Source organism: Homalodisca vitripennis, chromosome 4 (genome assembly GCF_021130785.1).
Source record: "Homalodisca vitripennis isolate AUS2020 chromosome 4, UT_GWSS_2.1, whole genome shotgun sequence".
In the NCBI taxonomy this organism is placed as follows: Eukaryota; Metazoa; Arthropoda; class Insecta; order Hemiptera; family Cicadellidae; genus Homalodisca; species Homalodisca vitripennis.
In genome coordinates, this window is record NC_060210.1 from 153,143,421 (window position 1) to 153,155,650 (window position 12,230).

Sequence of the window (12,230 nt, forward strand, 5' to 3'; positions counted from 1 at the left end):
TGAATCAAATTATTTTACATCTGTTTTCAAAATCCTTGGTTTAACTAAATTCTTAATACTTCATTTCCGAATCTTAAATAAATTTTTTTTTAATAGAACCTAAAACAAATCATTCGACATTATATAAACTTTTCTAAATTGAATATGTTCTACACTTATTACTAAACAAGGTAATATCAATCTATTTATTTTAAAGAATATTTTATTATCAACAGATTATTATCATCGCGAAGCATTAATTAGTTTGCCTTTTAAATTGCCGTGTTGTTAGTGTTTAACAATTACCTCCTGCCAGCAATTAAATTTATTTAGCCATACTTACGATCTTTATGTATTTCATTACTTTGATTATAATACAATAATCGATATAATTAGTTTCCAACTCTGCCGACACCACGCCGACAATGTGAGAATTGGCTTACATTTCAAAATTATTTTGTTGAAATTAATATTAAAAAAACCTTCATTTTGCATTACAAACATATTAATTATGAATGATTTGTTTTGGAAAGTTTTCGGCCATATTTTAATAGACATATATACGAGTATATAACTAATAAAAATGGGGAATTGGAATTATAACAAAAGTAATTAACATTTCAAAATTTGTTTTGTTTACATTGGTACTAATAAACTTTTATTTTGCAAACATATGAAATATTAAATATCAACACTTAAATTCGTTTATATTTGGTAATACTTCTAATAGTCACATATGTAATTAATGTAAAAACAATTGTTCAAATGGCATATTTTTCAAATTAAATCAAAATTTCAATTCCAACAGCTATGCTTGAAATAAGTACATATACAGACAGTACTGCTAGTCTATAAGAATACAGAGTTGCGATTGTTGTGAAAGTTTGCATAGATCTATATAAACGAATACAACTGGATTGAGCTAAATTTATTTCAAGTATCCAAAATAAACCTATAAAAATACCAAAAAAATTCATAAAATTACATAAAATGTAAAAAAAAATAAGTAAATGTCAGGATACTTTCAAACCAGTAAATTGCTCACTTTCACAAATTTATTTCTTTCCCCATATCCACTACACGGTGTGTTTTATTCAAGCAAGCTTTGTAAAAACACTAAATTTTATATAATTTAATCTTATTACAACAGTAATCATCATCTTATTATAATAGATATTGGATACTAGATGGCTGGTTTTCTAGTTTTACTAATTAATTAGTGATACATTTATTACTAATTATTAATTTTATACATTGATGATACGTTTATTACATTAGCACAGTCAATAAGGTCTCTTTAATTCAAACCATACTAGATTATTTTAGAGTTTCCGTGTTTAAAAAATCTATCTTTAAATGATTATAACAGTTAATACCATTTACAGGAGTAATTTTCACATATAAATTGGGAGGTATGTTTTAACGGCAATATCAAGCCACAATATTGTAATTTCATACTATTCTGTTGATTGAAAACATTCAAAATTATAGCTCTCATTGAAGTATATTTAATCGTATCTATTAGGCCAATAAAACTTTAATTTTTAGATTAATAGGCCTATTGATCAAAAATTATTACTTTTTATCATTCGATATAATTTTAAAACCACTAGCAAAATCAGTTCATATTATATTTTGGTTCCAGGATGGGGTGTAGTCAGTTAAAGTTGGGTAAAGTTATATTATACTGGTAAATACCATATATTTTTGTCCGTTATCCCTATGTTTCATAAAATGTTCTGCAATTCAGTATGTTATTTTCAGAGCTACAACATGCTACAATATTAGTAAGTACAAGTTATATATTACTTCTCTCTATAATAGCAATAAAGCTTACATTAGTTATATCCTCTTAACCAAGATTTAAAAAGGTAAGTTAACTGATGGTGCGGTAGTATAGTTGCTGGAAAATAAATATCTTATCGCTTTATTATCAGTACCGGAAGTAGGCCCTATTGTTTGCCTTCTGCTGGGATTTTACAACATGCTTAGTTTACTTAATTTTATTTAGTACACTCATTTCAAACTTTGGTCTTTCATATTATCGTGAGAAAATCTCGGACAGGGAAACACTTGAGAAAGTGGAAGTTATGTTTGAGAGTTATTTAAAGTATTGAAATAAATTGAATTATTGAATTTAAATTGTAAACATGTTAATTAGTGCATACTTAATAATTATTGTTCTTATTTATTGTAATCTGTAGATATTGAAACTTTGGATATTTTTTTCACTGGGTTAAAAAAAAGTAATTAACTTATATACGATAAGTCGAGTAAAGTTATGATACAACAGTTAATGAAAATTAAAAATTAAACATTATAGAATTTTCCTGTTTATTTGCGTGTTTGAAATATCTCTTATATATATGCATACTGTTGGTAATGAATGGTTTGATTTAAACAATGGCTTATTCGCACCCGTTATAGAGATTTGTCTTTAACTAAAATTAATATATTTTAGACTCGGTATAACTCATGCAATTTAATATATTTCTTGCCTCCTATTTTTAGAAAGCCCTACGCCCTCGCTCTTACATAAATTAAATGAATAATCTCACGTAATTCAATTAATGGGTGACTCACTAGCCCGACTTTATTTTTTTCTATTTAAGTAAGTTCAAAAGTTCACAATTAAAGGTTGAGACAAATTTTAGTTTTTCAGGACTTAAAGTATGTGATTTAAAAGATAAAATCAAATCACAGCGACCTTTTTTAAATTCTGATTACCCTCTATTCCTGCTGATCGGCAACAAATGATATTCTGAACGCCACGCCTGTTGACATTTTAAAGCAACAATTTGTAGCTCTATTGAAATGCATTCGACGTCTATGTCCAAATTTACACATTCTAATCTCTCAGCTTCCGGTTTATCCTCGTATTCAACGGTGCAATCACACAGTTAATAAATTAAATGCCTTTCAACCAGTTTTTTATCTTCATTGAAGTCGGTAAACAACACTATTGTTCCTACTCCCACGGTCATTTATATAATCGAAAGTTATTCCATAAAATTTTACCCACATTCGGACAGACTAGACAGCGTACATTTTTAACAATGAAGGGTTTCTACTTTTAACAATGTTATTGAAAGATATATTTTAAAAAAAAAAACTCTTGAAACCAGTTATTAAAACCAGCTAAAATAGAATATAGACTTGTTATTTTAAAACTGAATTAAATGTTTCATAGGTTTAATATACAGACTGTTGTTATGTTTTCTGTAAAAAAAAAATACTTTAATGCCAGTAAGTAATAAAAGGGTATCCATAAGATAAAATATGATGCATATATAAGCCTTAAGTAATAATATTACTAAATATAATAATTTTTTTATCTATCCAATTGAATATTACGCTTAAAAATAATTGGCCACTATAATAAAATTGAACTATCAAATGAAGCACTCAATTATTGCAGTAATTAATTAATAACAAATATATAGTAAAAGTGAAACATACAACAATATTAATTGGTAAACCCCCTTATGGTTACAATTGGTACTGAATACCCCTCCCACTTTGCATAATAAATAGTATTGTGATATTAGTATTGATATAATTTAGTAATTGATATAATTTAATTTATATTGAGTCAAGCATAAATAAGATGTTAGAGTGCGAAGATATCCTCAAAGAAGACGTTAGTGTCACTGATCCACCGTATGAATGGGAAAAACGCCCTAAAGGACTGGCTTGGGTAAATCTATTAAATGCATCTCAGGCCAAAGAACAGTGCTTATTGTTGGGGAATAACACTCCAGCACCTAAATTAGAGAACAATCGTGTTCTACTAAAAGAGCGTATCAGTGGAGCCAACTGTCAAGCAAACTGTTCTTAATCCAACAGAGTCGTCTACTAGCCATACAACCACAGACATTCAGAGTCCCGTAACCGATTGGATGCAAATAGTCCACACAACGGCAACCGCTGTGGGAAACCAAATTGCGTCAGCCTTGTCGCAGATGCAGGGGGACTTCACCGTCACCCTCGACATCACGCGCAATGTTGCCCTCTGTGTTAACTGATTTAATTACAGCTTTACCATCGCTTGATGGAATAGTTATTAGAAAACTACTCGATTTTGTTATAAAATTTAGGGAAATTTTGATGCTAAATTTAGCTAATCCAGACAGCGTCATATTAGCAATTTTACCTAAAACTACAGGTCAATTAAGAAATATCTGGCTACAAGCTATTTCATCAAAACAGAATCCGGAAAGTCTTAATTACCACCGTACTCGATACTTTTCTGCCTACTAGAGCTCGTCAACAGGCCACGGTCGAACTTATATATAGAACCCAGAAACCAAATGAAACACTGGTTAGTTTTATCAAATGATATCAGACCGTTAGCAGAATTGCTTATACCGGCTATTTCACCCCAGGAGATGCTTGAAATTGTCATTACAGGAATTAACCCTCAAACCAGAGCTCGATTAGCGGGTTTTCCGGCTCCAGCCACCATTTCTGAATTGTTGAGCTTAGCCCCCCGATTACAAGTAATTCAAAATACGGAAAACCGGTTCACACAAGATTTAAATTCACCAGAGTATTATCAACAAACTGGACCACAGGTCCATGGTGGACGTCAACTAAACCAATCTTATAGACAAATAGGGAGAGGCAATGTAACTTATAATCGATATCCCATACAAGATCAGCAAAATAGTTTTCATAACCGCCGCAGTCAATCGGGACAATTTAATCAACATAGACTCCTTTTCAAAATATGAATACAAACAATAGGAATCAACTATATAATCAATTTCTCCAGGAATCAATCTCAACGTGGGTTTTTAAACTACAAAAGAGGGTTCTAATGGGCGGAGAATCCCCTCTTCTAACTTTAACCGCCCGTTTTGATAAAATCAAGCCAGCAGTGAAGACACCTTTCACCAAGTCGGCTCAAGCTCCTTCTTTCCCGGGAGTTCAGTTTTTGTACAGTTCCTTTGACTTTTCGCAAGTTAATCATTAATTCTTTGGTAGATTCGGGTTCTTCATTCTCCATTATATCGAATGCCTGTTTTCAGAATTTAAAGAATATACCAAGGGTGATAAAAATCTGTTTCAACCATACAATGAGTCAGCCATTTCAGCCTCGGACAAAATATAATATTTAATTTAAAGGTTATATTACACTTCAAAATTTCAAACTTGTCTTGGGATTTTCCTTTTCTTGTCGCCTCAGAATTACCAATGCCAATTATTCTGGGCTGTGACTTTCTAACTAAAACTAGGGTGATCATTAATATGGCAAATAAAACATTAACTTTTCCATATGGCACTCCTTCGGTCATGTATCTCGCTCAATCAGCTGAATTACCAAGTACAACAATATGTCCAATTAAGTTAGGGGAAAACCTCTCATCTGATCAAGCGGACCAACTGTTAAGACTAGTAAATGAATTTCCAGAAACAATTACTACTAAATTAGGCCGTACAATTTGGTCGAATAATCAAATCAAATTAAATTCTGATACAATCGTTTAGAAATAGGCCCTATCAGTTTGCTCCACCAAAAATGGAGGCAATCAAGGAACATGTGGATCATTTATTGGCCAAACGGAGTGATTAGACCATCAATGTCTCCCTATGCGTCGCCAGCATTTTTAGTACCAAAGAAAGCTTTATGGTCGCTCCACGGGTCTTCATCGTGCAGGCGGTACAAGCCTAGTCCTGCGCGGTGACACGTTTTGCTTCCAAAAAATCCATCCTAATCGTCACAAGTTGAACTAGCAACTGTCGTGTCAGGGAAGGTTTATTTAGGAAACAGTCATTCTAAAGCAAAAGCTGACGCCTTCCCTTTATTTCCTTTCGTTTCCGAGTCGGCGATGATGAAAGCCTGTTGATCCGTTGATCATCGGTGCTGTATTTGCTTCGGCTTTTGGTTTTCCATTAATTTGGGTCTGAGCTGAACTTGGAAACTACCTTTCCCTTTTGAACCCTGGATTTAACCCCTTTTCGACTGTTCTATCCGGTGTCTGAGGGTTATATAGTATTATAAACTATCCCTGTTCCGATTAAACGTTATAAATTTGGTGCCCGAACAATTGGACGAAATTAAACGATAATTTTATTAAAATACTGTTTAATTAAGGAAATTTGTTTGAAATGTTTGAAAACGTCATATTTTGCAAGTTCTTTGCAGTTTTATGCTGGCAGTTGGAAGTATTTTATACTTAGCCTACTTCAAACAAAATAGCCGAGTCAGACAAGGCTAAAGGTACTGAGGGTGATGAAGACACGCCTGTACCAGTGTCAACAGAAACTCGATGTACTGTCACGCTTAATGTTCCCACTAGGCAACTGGAAACGATAAAAGATAAATCCCCAACGGGAAATGACCCATATGTTGGATGGGTCTATTACTTAGACAAAAGTCAATTACGCAACGAATTATTAAAATACGATCTAGATGCTGAGGGAAAAGTCGACGAATTAAGAAAACGATTCGTAGCATATTTACGGTCGGATAAACTAACGACTTCAGGGAGTGAGGTCGAGAACTAAAATAATAATAGGATGGACTATGCGGGCGCATTAGGAGGCAATTCCGTTTCTCACACCCACAGGGTACCGAGCAGCGACGAGCAGTTCGGAAGCATAGCTCTTCGTTAAATTCTTGGAATCCCTCCTAACGCTGACAGCAGAACTCTTAGGCTAATGATTTTCTCATTAAAAACCACTGGAGAATCCCAAGCCGACCTAATACACAAACGAATCCTGTTGGACTTTAAAAACAATCAGGTGGTTTCAATCGGCACGACGAGCTTAACGTATGCAACCTAGTAAGGAAATGGAATCTTCGTTTGACGGAATGAAAGGACCGATCTCGTTCTTAGAGAGATTGGATGAGCTACTCGACGCGTACGGCATTGAACGGAACGACATCCTTAAAGCCTTGCCAGAAATTTTAAAAAATCTGCTCTCCTGTGGTATAGGAACGACAAGGACTTATGGGACAATTATGTGGATTTTCGGAGGGACTTTGAAACACAGTTTTTTCCTCTTGGATACAAACAAAATCTTGACGACGAGATACGGAAGCGTACACAAGGTCAACAGGAGCAATTTAAATACTTTGTCGTGGCTTTAATGACATTAATGGGCAGAAGAGAGTCGTTAAAATTAGTCGATAAACTCAACATCTTATATTCAAACATGCGTCCCGAGTATAAACTCACGATGAAACGACAGGAATGTAGGACCATATCTGATATGATCCTCCGAGCTGAACAGTATGAAGAATATTTTAGGGTCCTAAACACTTACCGTCCTCCTCCACCGCCATCACTCGCCCTAGTGCCAGAGACGGCATACCATGCCAAGAAGAAGTTTGATAAATCACACGAATCGTCTACGATTAGCGAGAGCGGCGTTACAAAGACGAAACCCATTCAAGGGGTAAACGAAATGGGTTGCACCATTCATGGCGAGGCGAACCATACGCAATGACGGACGACAGAAACCCACATTGTCAAACCTAACGTTCAAAAAGAGAAACTTGAGCTTAAAGAAAGGTTCCAAACCCCAGTTAAGAACATGAAGCGTATACGTGACGATAGAATATGTTGGGACTGCAGAGAAAAGAGACATTTTTTTCAAGAATGTCGGAGATCCAAGGCCTTGAGGTGTTTTTATTGTAAGCGACAAAGTATAGCAACTACCGCTTGCAATTGCCAGACGGGAAACGGACGGTGGACTCAGCCGAGAAGGGGTCACCTGAGTCCCTATCGAAGAAATTAAAAACGAACCCAGAAGACTGGCAGAGATGGCTTCAATAAATAGCGAATTTTTTTGGATCAGTGCAAAGTAGCAGAAACATGAACAACAAACAGACCACACATCGAAATAGAAATCCATGATAGCATATTTTTTGCTCTAGTAGATACTGGGGAAACGATGTCGATGGTGGGAAAGAGCCTAGCCGAGCAACTGAGAAGAAATGGAAATGTACCATTTAAACGCCCGATGAAAATCCAGATGGCTGATGGCTCACAGAAATTGTTGGAAGATTATTATACGTTCAAAGCCTTGATCTGCTATAGAGATACGACGCATACGTTCGAGGCACTTTGCGTGCCGTTACTTATTTCGGACCTGATAGTTGGTGTCGATTCGATTAAATCGTTGGGGTTGCTGACATATGATTTCCTTCCCCAGACGCGACCCGAAGGTAATATCTTCTTTAAGAAGAGTGATGTAGGGGATGTTAGCGGATTGAATCAGCTATCAGAAGATGAACAAGAGGTCTTAGACAAATTTCTAAGAGAGTAGTTGCCTGAATTCGATGATGTTAGGGGTAAAACAACAATAGTCGAACACAAGATTTGCCTGATCTATAATACACCTATTAAACAAAGGTACTGTATGAGAAATCCGTCAATGAAGGCTGTACTAAAAAAAATGTTAGAGCGTACGATCGAAGCTGAAGTGGTCGAACCGTCTTTGAGTCCGTGGAGCTCACCGATCGTACTTACCAAAAAACCATCTGGTGCATACAGAGTTTGTATCGATTTTCGACGCCTAAATGCAGTCACGGTGAAGGATGCTTACCCCATGCCACAAATCAACGTCATTTTAGAAAAACTCAAGGAAGCCCGCTATTTCGACCATCGATCTCAAATATGGATATTAGCATGTCCCTTTGTCATAGGAAAATCATCCGCAGACAGCATTCACTGTGCCCGGAAAAGGATTGTTCCAATTTCGCGTCATGCCATTTGGTCTGCATTCGGCTGGGGCTACCTTCAAGCGCCTCTTGGACACCGTTATAGGACCAGAATTGGAACCTAAAGTGTTTGCCTATCTGGATGACCTGGTTATCGTGAGCCCTAACTTTGAGGCTCATTTAGAGCTTTTCAAAAAGTTTTTCAACGGCTAAGAAGAGCAGGTCTGAAACTTAACCCTGCCAAATGTCACTTCTGCAAAACCGAACTGAAGTATTTGGGTCATGTTGTGAACGACAGGGGCATTAAGACAGATCCAGAGAAAGTTCGAGCCATTGTGGAATTTGAAATGAAATTAAATGAAATTAAATTTATTCAAGAGGCGGAATTTCCTAGGCCACCCAATTTGAAAACTCTAAGAGGCTTCCTTGGTATGGCCTCGTGGTATCGGAGGTTCGTCCCCAACTTCGCATCACTGAACACACCCCTCATGAGACTGTTGAAGAAAGATACTAGATGGCAATGGACGGAAGAACAGAAGAGTTCATTCAAGACTCTTAAGGAAAAATTAACGACTACGCCTATCCTAGCCTGTCCTGAGTTTGGACAAACGTTTGTTTTAAGAGTGGGCCCGGTCGATGGTCTACGAGCATCGTTAACACAAACACAGAGAGGAAAAGAAGTTGTGATTGCGTACGGTAGCAGATTGTTGACGGGCAATGAACGCAAATTCTTAGTCTCAGAAAATTAATGTTTAGCGTTAGTCCGAGCCGTAAAAACATTTCGCCCTTACCTAGAGGGATATCACTTTATCGTAGATGCGGACCATCTGGCTTTGAAATGGTTACAAGTGTTAGAGACTCCTTCTGTTCGGCTGGCCCGCCGGGTGTTGGAACTTCAACAACACGATATGGAGATACGATACCGGAAAAGTGCCTTAAACAAAGTGGCCGACGCTCTGTCTCGGAACCGCGTACTGCAAGAAAATAACGATATAGAAACTGCAGGTTATTTGGGTATTAAAGAAACCGCCTTGAAACTCTCACAATTTTACTACTGGCCAGGTTGGTTTCGTGATATAAAGGCATACGTTAGAAAATGTCTTACATGTTAACGATATAAAGTTCAACAAACAAAGCCCGCCGGGAAGATGTATTTTCGTAAGCCACAAGATCAAATCAAATCAAATATTTAATTGCTCGTCACAATTACACATTGTATGGCAAACGTCAGAATTAATTATGCATTTAAAACTCGCATACCACATTACCACCACGTCCAAACTTACATAATTTTCGTGCATTCCAGTCTCATTCATACATCGCCAATCTCAACCCTCTTCCAGCGCTGGAGTCAGTCATCGAATTGGGCGGGGTCCCAGTTAAAAGCCAGAAACTCGTCAACGCTGTAGAATGCATTTGACACCGGGAAGCGCTTAAGACGAGCTTTTGACGCCTTGGGCGTTTGGGCGTTTGTAATAGAATTTGGCAAATTATTGATGGAATGAACACTTGCCTGCGATGGCAAGTGCTCATAAACCACCGTTCTGTGTCTTCCAGTACGGTAGTTATATCTGCCTCTAGTCTCATACCCGTGTATGTCACGTCCCCTGGTTAGGGCACATTTAGAAAAACAGAACGAAGATGTTTCTAAAATGTAGAGACTGGGCAAAGTCAACAGTTGTAAAGTTTAGAATGCTGCCCTGCACGACTCTCTGAAATTCAACTTTGCGATGATACGAATAGCTTTTTTTTGCAATTTGAACACCCTCAGGAAATTATTGCCTGTACAGGTACACCACTCCATAGGAAAGGTGAGAGTGAATTAGCCCATAATATGCCGCAATCAATACCTGACTGGAGCAATACCGGGCCAAGGACCTCAAAACATATATTCCTGAGGACATTTTGGTGCACAGATGGTCAATGTGATTATTCCATGTCAACCCTCGGTCGAGGAGTATTCCAAGGAATTCTGATGAGTAGACTTCTTCCAATATGGAATCTGCCAACATGACGGTTGCCCACATTGGGAGTCCATTGGACGCATTGTGAAATTTAACACTTTGGATTTCGATGAATTCGTTTGATGGTTGAGGCTTTTGAAATATTGCACACAATTGTTGATATTGACAAAGGATTGTAGCTCCAAACCTTCTTATGTGTTATCTCTGAAACAGAGAGTCGTGTCATCAGCATACTGCACAATTTTACCACGCAGCAGCGATAAATGTATGTCTTTGACGTATATCAGGAAAAGGATTGGCCCTGAGGAACTCCATAACTCAGTTGAATTGGTTTAGAAAATTGGCTTGAGGTCTGAACCACTTGAGTTCTCTGACTTAAAAATGATTTAAGCCATAAGAGCGGCACACCTCGGATGCCATGAGAATGTAGCGTGTCAAGCAGTATTTCATGGTCAACGCAGTCGAATGCTTTAGAAAAGTCAAGGAACACACTTAATGTGTGATTCTGACGTTCTAGTCCCTCTACAACCATTTTAATATTAATTAGTAATTTACTCTTGTATTACTAATATGTAAATGATATGATTCCAGATAAATCCGTGTACCAGAACTTTCTTCGATTGGTCATAAAAGTTGTGAGAACACCACCTTTGCCACCAGTTCAGTTACCCCCATTCTACATAGTGATTAAGAAGAGGAAAATATGGTTTGCATTAGCATGGTAAAATAACACAATACTAAATATGTATGCACTAGAATATTGAAATAAGGTATACGATAACCTTAAACTTTTCTACCGAATGTACTAAGTCTGTTCTAATTGAAAATAATATTTAATTAAACAGCCTAATCTGGAAAAAACCTGATAAATGGATTTATATGATTGATACGTCAGTGGAAAGCTCGCACTCTTCAAAATGTATAGAACTCAAAGTAATACTACTGAAATTTTCGTGTTAAAATATTAGTATAAAACATCACCCTGATGTATATACTAATAAATATTATTTTTAAACACGTCACTAGCACGAGATGCTTTAGAATTTTTGAATATCAAAAAGTGATTTTTATTTAAACTGTGTATGTTATTATAACACGCATTTTAATCGATGCTACTGGTATGCTATCGATATGTACCGGAAGTTTTGACAGAAATTTAAATTTATGTACAGTGCATTCTCATGTTTCTGTACTTAAATGGATAAGGAGACCATGCGATTTCAACCAAATGTCCAATCTGACTGGCCTTCTGTATTTTTCATAATAACGTGTTATTACAATGATTATGAAATTACTGTGTCCTTCATCTTATCCGTTGAAAATAATAATTATATATCGTATATTGGTTAATATTATGTTTCAAGTTGTTACAAAATAAAATTGGAATCTAATTTAGTAGCCCTACAAAACTGAAACTCCATATTTTCATGCAAGACATATATATAAATAAAATAAGCTTTGAACTGCTGCAGATTTACATAATTTGCTTCTGTAAGGCAAAGTCCATAGTGGCCCATAGAATTCGATTGTGTCAGCGAACCCTATCATTTTACTAAATATGTTGGTAGAGACTTGGAATTAAGTGTATTTTGTTATCCACTAGGAGGAATGGCAAT

General features: G+C 36.2%; 1 protein-coding gene across 2 annotated transcripts in view; it reads left to right on the forward strand.

Moving 5' to 3' along the window:
* The window catches only part of LOC124360350 (polycystic kidney disease protein 1-like 2), a 64,436-nt gene that overhangs the window by 20,775 nt on the left and 31,431 nt on the right, over positions 1-12,230 (forward strand). For both annotated transcript variants that reach the window (XM_046813904.1, XM_046813905.1), the window contains exon 10: positions 11,206-11,335. In XM_046813904.1, coding sequence (XP_046669860.1) covers positions 11,206-11,335 — 130 coding nt within the window. The remainder of the gene's footprint in view (positions 1-11,205; positions 11,336-12,230) is intronic.